The following is an 18,974-nucleotide window of genomic DNA, read 5'->3' as shown; positions in this document are numbered from 1 at the left end:
TCATAAATTTTTGTCCCACGGAACAGCAGTTCAAACCTGAAATACTTCTATTTGTAGTATCAGTACATTGTAATTCTAGAACCACATTATCGTGAAAACATTGGGGATGAGAAATGCTTGCTTCATTAAATATTTGTCACATGCTACACACACACTATTGAAATTTGGTGTGAAATTCTAATGAACTAGTTGTGGGAAATTAACCTTTATTCTTCTAAAAGGTTCAGACTGCAGGGTTTTCTATTTGAAGTAGCTATAGATACTCTGCTTCTATGATTCTTTGCATCATATCACCCTGTTTTGACAAGGTGAACAGAATTATTTTTGAACTTGGAACTGTAGTGCCATTTTTAACTGCGGTGACTTTTCAGTGGCTGAAAGCTGAACTAGAGTAGCAAGTTCCCAAAATGTATGTTAGTAATGAAAAGTCAGTGCTTTCTTCCTGTCTAAGTATTGAGGTCATCAGTGGATATGTATTAGCATGTCTTACAACTTTAATTCATTCCAATTTTTTAGGCTTCTATTTTCCATCTCACCATTTATAAGATATTTAGGGCACAGTCCATCTTGTACTATACACACATACAGGGCAAAGCTCAGTTCTTGACTGGAATTCCTAAATGGTGCTGTAGGACAAATTCTGAAAAGTAGAAGTGTTGCTAACCTTAGTTATAGTCTTGTAAAGTCAATAACATTACAACTTCTTCACATGAGGAAGCATGAGTATCATTAGATTTTTTTAGTATTTAGCTAAGTTTCCTATACCTTGTTAAGTAGAACTTCCCTGGTGAAATCTTTGTGGAAGCCCCTATTGTGATGTGATTCACTAGGCACAAATTTAAAAAAATACGATTTCCAGTAAAATTTTTGATTTTCCAAAATAAGCTTTTGCCTTAAGATGGGTACCCTTACACTTAGGTTTCCAGATATTTGAGCTAAGCAATATGGATGCAGTTTTCTGTAATTTAGGAGTGAAATTTACCTAGATTTTTAAAATTGAATAAGAATTTACAAAACGGCTTCTTTTTGCTCTAAATATGTTCAGCTGTTCTATCTCTACAAAATATCCAGGAAAAAAACAAATGCACTGGGAATAAAGACATGTTTATTCATTGAAGAAGCAGTCCAGTGTTTCCTCTACACAGATACCTTGTAACAAACATTGATTTCACCTGGTACTTGGGCGCTTTTTAAAAAATGCTTTATGTTTTTAACTTTAATTACATTTCAAGAAAATGTGGCTTTAAAAAACCCAAAGCAACCCCATGTATAATATTTAAATATATTTTCTACCAAAGAGTACATTTTAATATTGTCCACTGATTTTTTTTCTAATTTGTAATTCAGTTTTCATTTGTACAGAAATTAGCATGCAAAATACATCTTACACAGAATTTCCTTAAAATGTCTGCATATGTACCTCCAAGGAAAAAGAAGTTCATTTTTGAATGGCTTCCTGCAGCCTGGGGTGCATAGTCATTTTTTTTCCAACATTTCAGAATGTCTTCAGTATTTTTCCATTTCTTTACAAAACTGTGTTGCCTGCTCCTAACGGATTGTATGATCCTAAATGATGGTCAGTTTCTCAACAGAATTTCCCACCGATATAAATGGAGAACTCCACTTACATTCACAGCACGTATGGCCCAAGATTTCTTTGTATTGTGCAATAAATGGTTCTTTATATCTATAATGGACTTGAAATACGAAGGCATTAATAAAAGCAGCTTGTGTTGCTCAGAGGAAATCATAAAATGTGTAGGAGCTGCTTTGGCTCATGGAACTGTAGCTGAGCTAAAATGGTCTTGAGAACATTGTCTCTGACCTAGCAGGCACAGAAGTATATAAAAATCAAGACAGGTAGAAATGGAGAAACATGGTTACGGTTACACAGGAAAGCAAAATCGGTACCAGCAAATGTAATGGGGCGCATCCTTTTTTTGCCCTGTTCTCTTCTGTATCTGAGCTCTAAGATCCACCTTCCTTCAAGTGTTGGTTTTGCATCTGCTGCTCATTTAAAATCCCTTCCGAAGTCTACTAATGGACCCTTATACAAAGAATATGCTAAATCATTCGAGTTGAAGACCTGTATAGGGAAGAGTGAAATTCAGTGTGGTTTGTGTGTTTGATTGGCCCTCATTCAATTTTCACTTGTTCAAGTGCTGGATACGCAGCTACGGGTTGAAAAAATAAGTCCTCTGTAACCGGTCTCCAGTGCCCTGCACAGAGAGACTTCTAGGAGCATTGGTCTAGACCCAGTAAACAGGTATTTCAGGGGGAGTGTGTGGGCTAGGCAACCAATGTAGTAGACAGATTCTGCATGAATTTTTGAGACATGATGGAGTTCTGCTATGACAGTCTGTAGGTAGAAGTATATGCTCAAGCATAGGCTTTGGAGACTAAGTCTCCAAGATGCTGAGGATTTGGCAGTCTATGGAACTTTAAAACATGCAAATTGCCCTAAAGACTCCTTGGCTTCTGCTCTGGTACCCCTGAGAAAACTTGTTCTTTCATGATGAAGGGGCTGAGGTTATCAGAAGAAGAAGAAAGCATAATTTAAAACCAAAGCAAATTGATATTAAGAATTGTGTAAAAAAGCAACAACTATATTTCACAACTAACTGCTAGAAGCATGGCTAGTACATAACTTGACAGTATTTTATGATTTTCTTCTAAATAATGTAAGGTCTGATTCCATTAATCAGCTGTCACAGCAAAGTTCTGAGGAAACCTCTGGTCTTGCTGCACACTTTCACAATTATTTGAACACGTGAAGGACACACTCTTGTATGCAACTCTGAAGCATTTATTTAAGTTTAGGTGAGGCGAAGGGAAATACATTATTGAACAGGCAGGTGTTTGGTTTTTCTTTTCATATGCACTTAAAATATACTTTAAAACTGACATTAACATTTTTCTTCCCAGTGAGAATGACTTTGGATCAAAAAATAAAAAATATCAACTTTAATCAAGAAAAAATTATAAAATAGAATTTTAAGGCTCAAAGTGAACATCTTTGTATTGGAGATAGTAAGGCAATTAACAATGAATCACAGTTAAAATATTTCATGAGGTCTTGCTAATCATTTTGTATGAAGACATTTTCCAGAAACTAATGCTTTTGAACCTGGTAACATTAAGAACACAGTTCTTAAAGGAATTCTTATTCCACATTTGTTGCTTTGAAGTACCTATGATTACTGTAAACAGTTGGAATTGGTGATTGTTTACATATTAAGATAAAGACTGCAGACTTGGCTTTTCATATTTTGAAGTGTGTGCTCTCATCTTCTCATGTTAGCAGACACGAGGCATTCAGAAGGTATGCTCCACCTTTGATATGGAAGCAAAGGAACTCAATCCAGCTGTTTTAAGGCAAGAAGTCCAACAGTATCAATGCAAACTGCTATGTGATGCTGCTGAGGACTGGGTTTGCACCAAGCTGGACCAAAATTTTAAAGCAAAGATAATACTTTTGCTTCCTAGAATTGCAATACAAAAGTTGTTATTTCTGCTCTTCTTTGAAATATACTGTGCCTCTGATTGTATACAAAACCAGGACTAGAAGGAAACAGGAAACTAAATAAACCTACAAGATCTGAATCAGAAAACATTGAGAGGTTACGAAACTGAGCATTTCTGTATCTCACTGATACAATGTTATGCTCCACATTGTGGTGTTTTAATGGACTTTTGGAAGATAATAGCTAACACTGACTTCAGTGGAAGTTCTAACATTGATTTTTATTGTTGCAGTAGCCTGCCCTGAATAAGAGAATGAAATACCATGTTAGTGTGAAGTCAAATTGGTTATTCAATTAAACAAAAACAATGAACAGCCAAGCTGTTCAGGAAGGGAGCACAGTTGCATAGTCTCTAGTGCATCTTGACACAGTATGATTAGATAGTGCCATTCTTCACAGGACATGAACTCAAATAACATCGCATGTTTTGTGACAACTCAGTGTTGTCTCTGCTGCTTACACAAGCCTTTTTCCCTTGGCTTTTCCATCAGTTAACAACACAAACATAATTTTTGTGTCTTCTTCTAGCAAGTCTTCTTTGTGATGAGCAGGTCAATACTACTAATTAACAGCATTTACATCCATTCACATAAGCTTCCTTTACATACTCATTTTACAGGCTCAGTATATGCAGAGGAGAAATGTTCTGTAGCAGTTAACAAGCAAAATTTAATGACTACAGACCATTTGGGATCAGATTCTGATTTTGTTTCTATCAGATGCACTGAAAGTAATTGAAATTCCTGTCTTCCGCGGTATGTAGGGAGATGTGATGGGTAAAGTTTTGATCCTTTTGCTAGTGAATACTGTCAAGGAGAGAATGTTATAGTTCAGCTGACAGATTTTGGTGATCCACTCTCTGTAGCCTACCTCTCAGTGAGACTTCTGGGACCTCTTCTTGAATGACTAAGGATTAATCCTTCTTACACAGATTTTTGGGATAAATCTTTCAGCAGTAGCTTCTTGTCTTCCCACTTCCAAAGAATTGAATATACGTTTTAAAAAACATTGTATCACTTAACCCTCAGCTTGTCAGTTCAGGTTATAATGGTGTTAGTTTGGAGACATTCCACTGAAATCCCTGAGAAAAGGTTGAAGAGATATGGTTAACATATTTTCTCTGTGCACTTTGTCTTTTAATTTGTACTGAGTTTTTGGGTGTGTTGTCTGATGTTGTAAAATGTGAAAACCACTACTACTGTCAGTAATATTAACTAAGTATGATTCCAGCACTGGTAACCAGATATTTGCTAATAGTAAGTACTAGTATTCCTTTCTTCTAAACTATGTAAAGAACTCTGATCAAAGTGATCAGTCTTGTAGTTAGAATTGCCTAATAGGATATATCCCAGTCAAAAAGGAAAAGTTTGTGCTTGCTTGAATTCTTAGTTTCTACTCAGTCAATAAGTAACTTAATCCACATAGGGTATTCAGACAGGCAGTGGAAAGTAAAATAATTTAGGAAGTATAGAGTGATTTAGGTCTGAAGGAACCTCAGGAGGTCATCTGATCCAACCCCTCACTCAAAGGCAGGGAAGGGGGCCACAGGGGAGTTCTAAGCAGACAATTGCTTGACTAAGCCTATGCTAGGTATAAAGCCTGATGGCCGATATACAACTTGGAATACTTTGGATCAAAATCCACTCTTCATTTCTGGCATGAAATAATGGGAAGACCAGGGCTGTAGAAGGGTGTAGAATTTCATCTTTTGTGTCTTAATTTCCTTTCTTCCCACTTCCCAACAGCACTGGATTAAATAAGCAAAATCCAGTAACTTTCCTTGGATTATTTTCCCAAGAGTAGTAACTAATATGGGAAACTTTAAATTTTGGGTTGCCCAACTCTGACTCAGTCTAGGTTTAGTTTTGGAATCCCTAAGCCATCCTAAAAACAAGTGAAGATAAGAGGAGCAGTAGGTTCTCTATCCTGGAAAATCAGACCCACAATGTGTCTTAAGTTGGGCACCCCATAACTGAAGTCACTTGAATCAATGCATCACTTTTAATAGCTATTAGTTTTATTTTGTTTGCCAGGGAGGAGGGCAACAACGGCTACTTCTGCTTTCCCACTGAAATACCTGCACCTTCTTTTGTCTCTCAGGATAAAAATGTGTTTTAGCTTCCTGGTCTGGGGTGAATCGCCTGAGATTTCTAACAAAAGCATGAAAGTTATAATGATGGTTTTGTTTTGTGGTCTTCACTCAGGTGGGAAGTGGAATAATACAATTCACTTCCTCTAAACCCTTAGGGAACCAACAGTTAGAGACAACATAAGCTGTATTTGTAGGAAACCCAATGAAAGGCTATCTCTTTCTCAGTGTCTGGCTATATCCAGTATCCTTTTGCTCTTAAGATAACTCCTCATTGTTTTCTTTGCATATGTAATTTTTTTAAGTTACATTTTTAACTTTGAAAAAATCCAAATAAGGTCTAAAATGAAAGTATCTGTTAATTTTTCTTTTCATCTCTGTGACTTTGATCAGCACTTTGTTGCATTCTCCAGCCATGTTGAAAGCAGTAAGAAAGAACTGCTTGAAAACAATGTCCAAAGAAGAGGGATAGCAATAATTTAAAGATGCAGGAAAACATCTTAGATAGCCACAGATTCTAAGTGCTGGGAGGTATTAATACAACTGTATAGATGCTAAATATATTTAAATCAATCCTTAAATGTCACTTAACACCTTCTGTTGCACTTTCATTAAATTGCCTTATTTATTTCTACTATTAGTTATAGTAGGTTTTTTAGCTCTTTGCACCTAACTGTTGCTTAACTTCATAACTTTTGTATATTAACAGAATTTTCTCTGTCTTTATAGTAGACACCACACTTGTGATTATTTCCTAAATGATGGTGAAAATTTAAATTCCACCAAATCATAATTCCTTTTCAGTTAGTTAAAAAATGAGCTAGATGGTAGATGCACTTTTCTTTTAGTCACGTTAAAAATTAGGAAAAAGAGACTGATACTTAAAAATGGTGAAGTTACAAGCTTGATATCATCCGTGCTTAAAGGCAGAGAATCACTATCATTGTAAAGAAAAAAATAGGAAGCACATCCGGAAAATAGTTTCAGCTATGGGCTCTAGAGAACATGCTTCAGACAACGGGAATTTTGGTTTCCTATGTTAGCGTCCTATGCACGTGCCCTGTACCTTACTTTATGAATCCTTACACCATGAGTGCACAGCTCATGGAGTACACACACACACAAATATAAATATATAGGGTGTACAGCTGTGCCTACATGAAACGCTATATTTATCTAGTTTTGAGTTCAAAAATTCTAAGATTATCTGGCATAATAATATATAAAAATGAGTTACATCTTTTCCCTTTAACTTGTGCTTTGTGATTATCTGGCATGTTTTTTTAGAATTACATTCAAAGTCATGTTGTTTACCCTCATTCAGGATTGTTGTTATTGTAATGTCAATGTTTTCTCTGGCAGTATTCCAGCTAAACATCATCAATCCTTAACATGGCTTGCTACAGTACAGTAGCTTTAATTCAAGCAGTAAAAGTGGTATTGGCTTTTAAGTGCTGAAAACTATGTTTACTATGTAATTATTAGCAAACTACACAGTATTGAATTTATTGCACAACACTCCATACCACAATTATTCTGCAGTAAAATAATATGCAAAAGTCTTGTATGATATGTTACTTGCAACATTTGCAGCAGCAGTACACTTAATTACAAACAAGTTGCTTGTAAACCTTGAGCATCTTGACTTGTACCTCTTTTTTTTTTTTTTCCCCCCACAGTTCTAGTATCTCTGCAGGTGTAACTGGAACAATTGTTTGTTTGTTTTTCAAAGTTCTTCACTCTCCACCACCTTTTGGGTTGGGGATGAAAACAGCATAGGGCTTTCAGTAGTTGGGAAGGCAGAAAAAATGTCGAGTCCTTGACCGGTAAGGTTTGCATACCGGCTGCCACCAGGTCGAAGCTTGATTGGTTGTGGAATTTGACGGTGCCACTGAGCTGAAGCAACAGAAACAGAATAGGCTGTATAAACCTCTAATTTCAAATATTATCATTTATGTAGTTTATATGTTGAGTATCTTTACTGAAGCTTACAGATGGAATTCCATCCCTGTTCAATTCAATGGCAACGTTTACATGGATTTCACAAGTCCAAAATTTAATAATTTAATCTTTGGAGCCTTCTCCAAAGCTCTTGCAATCAAAACTAAAAACATACCATAGCATGAACAGAGATAAGCAAACTGGACATGGCTCTGCTTTTGTACTACTCCATCCTCTGAGGGACTTTTCTTCCTGATATTTTTTTTTGGTGGTATTTAATTCCAAAGTAGTAATACAGGGAATTTTTTTAAAGAAGTGATCACAATTTTTATTTCCTTCTACTACTTACAACTAGTAACACATGTTTCCTTGATTTTTTTAAAGACACTGAAAGAAGTGTAATCCAAAGACACATATTCAGGAATTTAAAAGTAACATTCAATGTGTTCCCATATGAACAAATACTGTTACAGTTTTGTAAGAATATTTAGCTATTATATAATACTTAACAGCTGTCATTCTTAAAACACTTCAGAAAGGGGAAATTGATATTATCTTTGCTGGTATTTATCTATACAAAACTTCCAGGTCTGCACCCAAACTGGACAAACATATCTGTCAGCAATTAAAATGAAAGGGTAGAAGTTCAGCCTACAATACTCTGAGAATAGCTTAGTGTGGGAGACCTACAATCTACATGTTAAGCATTGATAGGAAATGTTCATTATCTTCCCATGCTGAATTTTGACCCTGTCTATCTGGAAGTATTTGAAAAAGAGCCTCCTTTTTTTGTGCAGCCCCCAATTTGTTTCTATTTGAACAATACACTAATTATTTACTGTACTTCTTTCTTTGCACATGGAATTGCAAATATCGGACCACACTTCCAATCCTCCAATCCCATCCATTCAAAATAGCACAAAGAAAAATGATTTCTGACACTCCCTTTGGTAAGACTTGTAGAGTCTTTAGAAAACATGGTTGGAATCAGGAGGCATTTCTTACTTTCCATCTTTTTCCTGTTTATACCTTGAATCCTTTATATGAAAATTTAATTTATGTCTTGCAACATTTAGATACCTAAGGAATTATTTTTTATTTTATGTGACCTTTTTTGAATCAGACTCTCACCAGCCCTCTCTTGAACATTACATTACTATTGCCTATGTCACCACAAGGTGGCGGAAAACTGACAGAGACGCACTGGTGACTTGTGGTTATCCCTGATAATTAAGTGAGTTTTTTTAAAAAATGAGAAATACAAGGTTGAAAACGTGTTTATTTTCCCTTCGAGGGTACGGCTATAATCCAGTAGTTTGTGGAATGTGTTTTCTGTTTTATTATGCTGCTTAAGTGATCGAAGTACTCTCTTGCTCTAGATAAATTGTCTTAACTATTACATCTTGCATAGATACAGAGTAATTAAATGATGTGCTGTAGTTCTTGAACTGGACTGAGACCTTCCAAGTCCTAGGCAAACAGATGCAAACTAGCCTCCATTAATTAGGCATAGTTTGCATCATACGTGCTCCACAGAAGAAGGGGTCTGCTTTCTCGTGTGCAATTTATTGTTCCATCTCAGGTCAGGGCTGTAGCACAGGCATGTGTCAGAGGGAACAGAGTTAAGGTTCAACTTGAATACATATTTATTATATGCTTATGTGTTTAGGGAATTTGGAAGGTGGAAAATGGGAGTAGAGAATACTGTGCAAAACTACTCCTCTGTTTTTTCTCTTTACCTGCCTTTAAACTGATGCAGGAGAGCTAATTTGGCCATTTAGCTGTATCATTATACCTCCTCCTGGTGGCCATATTAAGCTGTGGCCATGCTGTGACACTGATTTCTAGTCCACGTCAAAACCAGCAATTTATGGACTAAGAACTAGGTGAGGGCTGGGACCAGTCAAAGAAAATAAATTCTGATTTGTTTTATTTACTAGCCAATACCTACCGTATATGTCAAGTCTAGCAGTACAAGAGACAATACCAACTTCGTTTTTTGCAGACAAGGTATACCAGCCAGCATCTGCTTTCTTGGCAGGTTGAATCAGGAGGCAGACGTACCCTGTTGTATCTTGATGCATGCTGGGAAAACAAGTGTTTTGGAATTAGTATTTCTCAAAAGCATATCAACTTTGAGATTTTACAGTATGTACATTAAATATTAAATAGATACATTGTAACTTCTATTCTCAAAGAGGTAGCAGTCCAAGACATTTATAGTCAATAGATTTGCTTTCAGTATGGCCTCAACCAATAATCAGAATAGCTGAAATCTGTTCTTGCTCCTCTCAGCTGTGCAAAGCCATGGTGTGGCTGTGAGCTGAATAGTATTGTGTTAGTATTGGAATTGTTTATTGAATTCCAATGAACTAAACCCATGCAAAGCTGCTGCACGGTCATATTGTGTTTTTTCCTAGTTCAGAAGCTGGAAGAATAACATAACAAAATACCAAGAACTTTTGTACAAAGTTGTGATATTTTTCACAACAGTAACCAGACCGAGTCAGAAACTTTCTTATGGCACCCTTTTCCATGAGAAAATGCCTGAGTAGCAAAATCTTAACAATTCGTTTGGTCAATGCTCTAAAAGAAACCTGCTTCATTATTCCCTCCTCTTCCTTTGCTCTTCAGTGATCCAAGACTTTCTGGCTGCAACTTCTGGGAAAAACTGTTCAATAGTGTATAAGAGAACTGAGGCTCCTCTGCTCTCTAGGCTGTGGTTGGTCCTTTCTATCAACCCAACTGTTTCCTGCATTATAAAGGAAGAGGTGGGAGACGAGCACATCAGAATACTTGAAGTTGCAGGAAGTTCTGAAATTTGAGATTTTGTTTCCTTATGAACTGGAAGGAAACATCAAACCACAGAATTTCAGGTCAAGAGGACATTTTGTGCTTCTGACAGCTCTAATAAAAAAGGGAACATTCACCCTTTGCTCCCTGCACTACATAATTTGCCTTATGCTGGGGGTGCAGTAGTATAGAAGCTCATGCATGTCCATATCATGATATGAAAAAGGTCTTGGCTTCAGGCAGGAAGATAATAGTGAGGCAAGATAGGGACAAACAAGGACAATGCTGCCCATCGCTCACGTGGATCTGTGCAGAACCACTTGAAGCCTTGGGGGCAGACAGTCTGGTCATGACTGGCTGAAATAGCAGAGGTGTTACAAGCCTGACGTTAGCTCCTGGCATTGTGAAGCGTGGGAGGTTTCCCTTAGTCATTCCTCTGCTGAGCTGAAGCAAAAACTTGTTTTCTAAGCTTCTGTGAAACGACTGGAAATGAGGCATTTTAGGACAGTTGTTCATTTTACATTAATTACAGTGTTTGCATGTATATAACCATAATTCCTATGAAAGTACCAGTACTTGAAATAAATCCTTGAATAATCTGCCTAGAGGCAGAGGAATAAAGACTACAGGCTATAGAAGATCAGAGTCAGGTGGGCTTTTTGGAGAGGGACAGCAGTCTCTCAGTGGGGACAGGGAGACCACTGAAGGATTTTTTCCAAGTAAGCTTTCCCTCATGATAGGTGTGCATTCATAACAAGTGCTGCTGCAGAGCGCGGGGTATGCATGTGAAAATGTAGTACTTCTTGAAGTTGATCTCAGAGATCCAACGACTGCATCAGATCATTAGTTGGAGCCAAGTGAAATAAAATATTAAAAATCAGGTTTATGCTGAAGTAGAAATCTTTACAAAATAAATGAAAGCAATTAATTTCTCATTAATTACAGCCAGGCACATTATTTCATCAGCTTTTCTTTTGCAAAACCTAAAAAATAGTGATGCATTTGAATGCAAGAGCTGAACCCAAACGTTGTATTTTGTAAGCATGGATCAAAGTCTTTGCCTATGTTTGTGACCGAACTTTGTTATCAGCCTCTGTATCTGATATGCTAAACTCTCTATTATCCCATACTCTGGGGCATTCAAAACCATGTTCTAACTGTTCTGAGTTTGAATTAATCCATAGTTAGAACTAAACTGAGGAAAAAACGGTTTAGAGAGAGAATAAGGTGCTAAAATGCATTAAAATACCATATCATAGTATCTTTGATAAGAAGATGCATATGCTGTATCAGGCCTATGACCTGAAAGGTCTATCTATCACTATTCTCTGAAGCAGTGGCATATTATGCTCCATGCCTTTATTCTGAACCAAGGAAACAGCTATTGTTCACCTCACAGTGAAGCCAGCTTTTTAAAACTTTATGTGGGTGAAAGAAGTTGTTGTAAGAAGAACGCCACCTGTACTTATCACACAGGTTGTCATGGAAACAGTTGGTCCAGCCACAAGAAACTCCAAGCATGGGTACGATGGTACAGTACCTCATCCTCTCTCTGTTTGATGGGATGGTCTCATTATCCTTCTTCCAGTAAAATATGGGGGGTGGCATTCCCACAACTCTGCACTCTAATCTGACGGGGTACCCTTCAGGAACACCACAGTTCTGAAGCTTCTCCAAAAACATGGGGGCTTTTTTTACTTCCTTTGCTGGAAAAAGAAAAAGATTTATTGGACAACAGATATTTTATTCTTTGTTTCACTTTGAACAGTATGGAAGAACACAACCAAAATTATTCTTGTCATATCAAAATAGGTTGTGAATTTTTAATGGGATATTGGAAGGAAAGTGAAATGCCATGACATAGCCTCTGTAAGGGAACATAAAGAAAATAATAGGCAGAACTGATGTTCATAAAAGAATGTATGCATATCTAATGGTCTAAACATACTATCATTGCAGGAAATTAATGCCAGATCTATGAATTTCAATATCTCACATCTTTTAAGGCATTATAAAGAACAGTATTCTGATTTGTATTTTTCTATTTAAAAACATTTTTAAACTAATAAAATTGGGACTGAAATCTGGGAGACCTTAACATATACTATGAAGTCAAACCTGAAGCATTTTCTGGGGAGAAAATTAAGAATGTCATTTTGCCAAGACAAGAGAGGTAAAGTGATGATGAGACAGAATTCTTACAGCCCTCTGTTAATAACAGGAGCGTACCTATCGACTGAGCACGAGGTTCATTTCCCTCCATCAGATGAGTTCTATAGCTGTTGAACTCTCCTACTATGAACGGATTAACTATTTATTTATACTTGTCTATAGGGAAACTAAGTAAGGTAAGTTTGAAGAAGTGCGTACAAGTAACTTCATCATTGTGACTAGTTTTTCAGTGATTCTTACCTACAACAGTGAGCTCCAGACTAAATGAATTTTGTCCTGTTTTATTAGTGGCAAGGCAAGTATAAGTTCCAGCATCATTTTGTGAGAGAGGATCAATAAGGAGAGAGTGAACTCCAGTCTCTCTGACCAGCATCTTGTGGGTGCCATCTGGTAGGACGGGTTTGCCGTTCAGAAGCCATGTCAGGTCTGGAGTTGGTAACCCACTCACCTAACAGACAGTGAAACAGCTAGAGACAAATGTCAAACTGACAAATAGATTTTAGTAAATTCATAGATAAGCCTTTTTTTCAGATACCATCTGAATGATGTCAGAATCTAGAACAGAAAGATGGTTTTTTTATTTCTCAGCTTCTGTTTTTCTGCTGATTCGTTCCAAAAGGGAGAAAAATAGAAAACAAACAAGCAACAACATCCCAAGAGAAGCAAATGCATGAAATACCTACATTTTTCTTAGTCAGAAAGGAAGAAACTTGGTTATATATCAGATTCACAAAAGACTCCTAGTAATCTGCTAGTTTTCTTTGTTTTAAATGCTGAGTATAAATCAAAACCCTGGATCTAAACCACTACAGAGTTTAACAGAGATGAAAAAGAGTTCTATACAAATGACTTTGTATTTCGTAAATTTTGATGAAGAATGATACAGTTCTTTGTAGCTGTTAAACTTACATACTTTAGAACACTATAGATTATTTTTAGAAAGATTTTTAGACTGTATTATAGTCTTAAAGAACTTTCCAATAGATAGAAGTACTTACTCATGTCTAAAATATTGCTTTCCAAACAATATTCTACAAACCAGAGAAAGAGGGAAGTGGGACTTGCCTGAACGAGGACTGCTGTCTTCCAGGTTTGTGCAATACCAGACATGCTTTAAGGCTTCACAAGCTCTGCCAGGATAGCGAGCTAAGAATAACCAAATTCTTTGGCATGCTCCCTAGCAAACTTTACATCGTAAATTAAGTAGTAATGAATCTTGTTCATCTTCAGGGCATTAACTTCTGCTTCAGAGCTTCTACCCTCTTTAGGGTAGGAGACATTCTGGAGCGTGGAAGAGGTCAGTGTCAGCACTACCACCTTTGCTGTGCTACTGGGACATAGAGGGACTACCAAAATATGTTGGAGCAGATGAGTTTTTCTTAAAGCTGTTCAATAGCAGGATGTTCACTCCGTGTACTCTAATCTCTGACAACTCTCTCATGTGGGGATTTGAATCTGTAAATGGGGATGTTTCTGCATCTGTGCATGCTGGAGAAGCGTAAAATGAACTGGGCTCTGTTCCCTCTTTTCAGGGAGTATTAATCTTCAGTAATTCAGTCAATACAATGGGAACATTTGTTTGAACAGAATACAACATGCTGAATCCTCTCTTTCTTACGGTTTTGTGCTATTCTGGATTATGTTCAAGAATCTGATAATGGAGCAGAAGGACCTGTCATTCCCAGATGAACTTCTGGAGTTCGGACTGGTAAAGGACATGGTGAACATATCTAGTAATTTGAACAACCTTGTAAGTAAAGCCTTCTATTTCTGGGGTTGTGTTTTCTGTGTTTTTCATTCCATATAGTGTGTGTTGAAAAGAAATCCCCTGAATCAGCTCAGAGGCAATGGCAATAAGAAATATTTTTTTAAAATGAAGCATTAAAACTTTAACAGAAAGTGTTCATACATGCAATAAGGAACACGAAAACACCTAGCAATACATGTACAGAGGTAGGGAAAGTGAGAATGAACAGAGCAAACAGTTAATACCTTACAATCCAACCTACAAAGTCGCCCTTCGTGTGCTACCATGTCACCTGGAGCCTGTAGAAAGTATGGCCTGAAAAAGCGTTCTTGAACTGCCTCTTTGTCTCCTTCTGGTACCCGGGCTCGTGTTCTGCAACACAAAAATTGCATGTATGGTTGGAAGTCCAACTTTTTTTCCCTAATGCTTAAAAAAAGGAAGAAATTGTGGAAAAGAATGAACAGATAGCTTGAGTTAAATAAAAGGGCAGAAAGAAATGGACTGATTGTAATTTAATACTTGCATATTTTCCATTTAGAAAGATTATCAAATTAACTATATGGTGTAGTATTGTAGGATTCCCAGGCTGTCCTTTACTTCTTTTTGCTTTTTTGGCTGAATTTCATCTTGCTAATCCATCCCTTGCCTTTAACTCCACTGCAACAGGTAAATGAAATAATGCTCTACACTTAAACTTCCCTGTATTTGAAGATGACCTTCAAAAATGTTACATTCTAGAAGTGACCTGCTGGGAGGGAACTGCTGCTGTTATTTCCATTTTATGGTTGAGAACTGAAGTACAGAGTGCATTGAAGTACAGTAGCTAGTTACTTTGAATGCCTTCAGTAAGAAGCATAAAGAGGGTCTGAAGGACTTGTCTTTCCTTTTACCTGTGAGGCTGAATTGCTGGTATTCGGCCCCGAACAGGGATACTCTGAACCATCAGGTGGCCTGAACAACTGATTCTCCCCTGCAAATCACAATGGAAACAGAATTAATAGTTGGTTAATAGCTCATTTCATTTTAAAGTACAAATATTTAACATTTACAATGCATTAGGATTTATTTTTATAAAGTAACTGAACTATAGTGTAAATATTACTTTTTCAAAGCAAATGCTATTAGCATGCAGTGGAGTGCAGTTGAGGCAGGGTTTTCTTTGTGTCTAGAGCAGTGTGTTTCTCAGACTCTTCAAGGCTGTGGCAGTGCATTTAGCATTGGTGCTATGTAAACCAGTCTATCCCTGCTTGTTAATTCCTGCCACTGTGTCTCCACAGGTACTGTCTGCTAGTATCTTTGTACTAGCATACTTGTTTATGCAGCCACACAGAAACTGAAAAGTAGTTGGGCTGAAATATAATTCTGAAAAAAGGAAAAATTTAAACTGGAAAAAGTTGCCTGATACACTTGAGTGTACTGCTAAATAAACAGCTAAGCTAGCACATAGGGTGAAGGAGAATGGTATTAGGGGATGAGACTATTTGCAGATCCACATCTTTGCATCCTAAATAAAGAATAATTGTGTTTGGTAACACTTCCAAATTTGGTGTAAATTTTTTTTCCCCTTGCTCTATTCTTTCTGCCTGAAATACCATGTCTGTCTTATCACCTCATCTCAAAAGGTATCTATCAGCATTGGGGCAGGGTGTCAGAAGATGGAGCAGGAGTTATTAAGGTAAAAAAATGTCTTTAGTGATTGTGACTGGGATGCGTAAGAGTAGGGGAATAGTTTCGTCATTCTTCATTACATGGTTTCCTCTCCTATCCTCTGAAGCATCTGAAATTTGATACAGTCACCACTCGATGTCAGACTAGGTGGCCCAATCTGTGTTCCTATTAACATATATTAGGAAAAGATGAAAGAAGCATTTTTGTAGAGGAAAATAAAACACCTTACTTGTGGGTTTGCAGCCATAATCGTATAGTTGCCATCATCATCATTAGTAGAAGCTTCAATATGTAAAGAACATGTTCCATCTTCTTCTCTGTTCATTTTGAAATGCGTATTTTTCTTCGAAATCTGCTTGCCATCCTTGAACCAGTATACCTGTAGTGATCAGACCCCCCCAGTGACTTAACACTTGCTCTGTAGTGGAATAGCAACTAGAAAAAATGTAGATAAGAACATGACATAAGTTGACCAATTGCTAGTAAAAATTTTAGAATATTATAAAATTTGCAGATCAGTTACAATGTGAAATAGAATGATTCCAGGTTGAACTCAGAAAGCTGCGTATCTCCTTCACATAGCTGGGCCTGTCAGGTTCTCTTTTCTTGGCTATAGACACATTACTGGTTATCTCAGATCAGTTCTCATCTTTCTAAGAAGTTAATTTTTGGGGGTTTATGAAGTTCTGTTTCTCTTGGAGTCAGGTGGTTGTGAGGCAGTGCATACAGTACATCAAAGCCTGATACATGCTCAGGAGCAGATATTGTTATTTTAGAAAGCTGGGGGGGAATAATTTGTTTTAGAGCTCTCTCCACAGAGCCATGTTCTTAGGAGTAAGACTTTCCAGAGGGATGTATAGAAAATAGCGTGTAGTTGATTTTTATTCCTTTACCGCTAACAGTGAGAATGACCTACCTTGGGAACAGGTATTCCAACTATTTTGCAAGTGAATGTAATAGGAGATCCTTCCATTACCCGAAAATGCTTGAGTCTCTTATCAAAGATTGGTGCTATGTATTTGCCTGTAGGGATTTCCTCGTGTTGGACTTCATCGTCTGATTCATCCACTGGGGTACGTTCAAGGCGAAATTCTATTTCATTCATCAGCCTCTGCTCAAAGCTTGATATCCTGTATTCCTGCAGAGTGAGAGAGGCATGGTTCTGAACAAGACGAGTCATGTTCTGTGGTATTTGCAGTCGTTTACATCTAGTCATTAGACTAATTCTAAAATGAGTGAAAATAAAAAAACCTACGTAGACTAGGACATATTGAAACAGTCTGAATTTAGTCTGCAGACAGATTCTCACTGCATCTTAAGTTTGCAGAATGTAACTAATGAAACTGAGGTTTTTCAAAGGCAGCTAAACAATCAAACATGTAATTCTGCTAAGTCCCTATGAAAAAACTATACTCTTGCACACTGTTCATCAAAAAACATCATTAAAATATACCACATTTTTGAGGATTTTGTGTTCAAATATTACTCACCTGCTAATTATAGAAATGAATACTGCTATATATTTCAATTCAGAATTAAATAAGGAAAACTATACCTACTAAAAGAGAAAGCTAGGAAGAAAGTGAAATATTTTCAGAGTAATTTACCTTCAGGTTAAAACTTGACCAGATTTCTAGCTGGTGTAACTGAGAAAGCAAAACGTATCACATTTAAATCTTTAGAAGATTAAACAGATGATGCAAGAAAAACAGTATATTCCTACATAAATGACCATTTCCAGATAGTTTGATGTGATTATGAGCCTCCTCCTAATCCACTGAATTCAATTAGAAACCTCTCATTACTACTCTGTTTTGCATGAGGATGTCTCTTGTCTAGACCGAGAGGCATTTGACCAAATGTCTCTTGCTGTGACATGTGAAGCTTCAGACCAACAGCCAGCTTCAGTTTTTGAGACCAAACCAATGTTTATCCTGGGCATGGTGACCACTACAGTTACACCTGAATGGATTTTTCTGGTAGCAGACGCTGCCTAGCTACACTAACATAGACAGCTGCAAGAATATCTTGCTTAAGTCATTATAAACTGTCTTGTGGGGAAATTTGTATCACCATATATAGGCCTGTAGCAGTAACGAAATGAGTTTGCTCAGACCTGGATTTATGCAGTTTGTAAGTCCAGAGCTTGCATTCCTGCTTCTATTGAAGGGCACTGACATCTCTGAGAACAGGCTTATGTTTTATTCTACTTCTGTGGCAAGCTTGGATCTTCAGAATCCCACTTTAATCTGTCAGATAGTGCTATTACGATGGGTTTTGTTGCTTTGTTATAGGAAGGAAATGGTCTGTGGTTTGGAAGAGAAATACTTGAGCAATTCCAAAAGTGCAATTCTTATTTTTTAAATAGAATTTCAGAAACTGGTGAATAGTAAATAAGGACATAGCCTATCCTTAGATATATTCCATTTGCTGAAGAAACAAGGTTCATAAAATGTGTCATCTGAAATCTTATAGAAAGTTAATTAAAGAACCAGCAAAGATCCCAAATCACGGGGACTTGCATCCCTGATCATTTAGCCATTCCATCATACTGCTGATTATGCTCTTGACCAGTAGTTCCCAAATAGTAAGGAGCAAAGATGGAGAGGCAGCACAGAATTTTAGCTGCAAAGTCTTCTGATTTCTTCAGGAGACCAAGGAGGTGGAACTGGCCAAAGTTTGAGAGGTTACAGGGGAGTTTTGAGGAAACAGGGGTCTGTAAGACTTGGGGGTGAGAGGAGGAAAACATGGCAGCCATGAAGTAAAAAAAGTTGGAAATTGCCATGGTGGAATAAACACCCTGGTAATACCTGATTTTGTTACTGTAATGGTAGATGTTGTGTATCAGTCTCTTAATCTAAAATCTTTTTTTTGGGGGGTTGCTGTACGGTCAGGTCTAGTAAAGATTAGCTATGGTAGGAAAAGGCAGAGAGCTCAGAGTAGGGAGGAAAGGACTTTGATGAATGAACTCTCTTTACTGGAAACTGAGTCCTCCTTCCACTCCTTCCTTCTTCTCTGATGCTGCAGGGCTGTTCCTTCC

The 18,974-nt window shown here is 37.2% G+C and overlaps 1 protein-coding gene across 3 annotated transcripts in view; it reads right to left on the bottom strand.

Annotated features, from left to right (window-relative positions):
- Positions 1-1,084: 1,084 nt before the first annotated feature.
- The window catches only part of MYPN (myopalladin), a 79,833-nt gene continuing 61,943 nt past the window's right edge, over positions 1,085-18,974 (bottom strand). For all 3 annotated transcript variants that reach the window (XM_009290530.2, XM_009290528.2, XM_009290529.2), the window contains exons 13-20: positions 16,851-17,072; positions 16,164-16,313; positions 15,157-15,236; positions 14,512-14,638; positions 12,760-12,967; positions 11,888-12,053; positions 9,506-9,639; positions 1,085-7,509 (exon numbers count right to left, since the gene is read on the bottom strand). In XM_009290530.2, coding sequence (XP_009288805.1) covers positions 7,340-7,509; positions 9,506-9,639; positions 11,888-12,053; positions 12,760-12,967; positions 14,512-14,638; positions 15,157-15,236; positions 16,164-16,313; positions 16,851-17,072 — 1,257 coding nt within the window. In that variant the 3' untranslated portion in view covers positions 1,085-7,339. The remainder of the gene's footprint in view (positions 7,510-9,505; positions 9,640-11,887; positions 12,054-12,759; positions 12,968-14,511; positions 14,639-15,156; positions 15,237-16,163; positions 16,314-16,850; positions 17,073-18,974) is intronic.

Source organism: Aptenodytes forsteri, unplaced genomic scaffold (genome assembly GCF_000699145.1).
Source record: "Aptenodytes forsteri isolate BGI_AS27 unplaced genomic scaffold, ASM69914v1 Scaffold349, whole genome shotgun sequence".
NCBI lineage: Eukaryota > Metazoa > Chordata > Aves > Sphenisciformes > Spheniscidae > Aptenodytes > Aptenodytes forsteri.
Note: the sequence above shows the minus strand (reverse complement) of the source record. Positions and strands in the feature narration are given on the sequence as shown.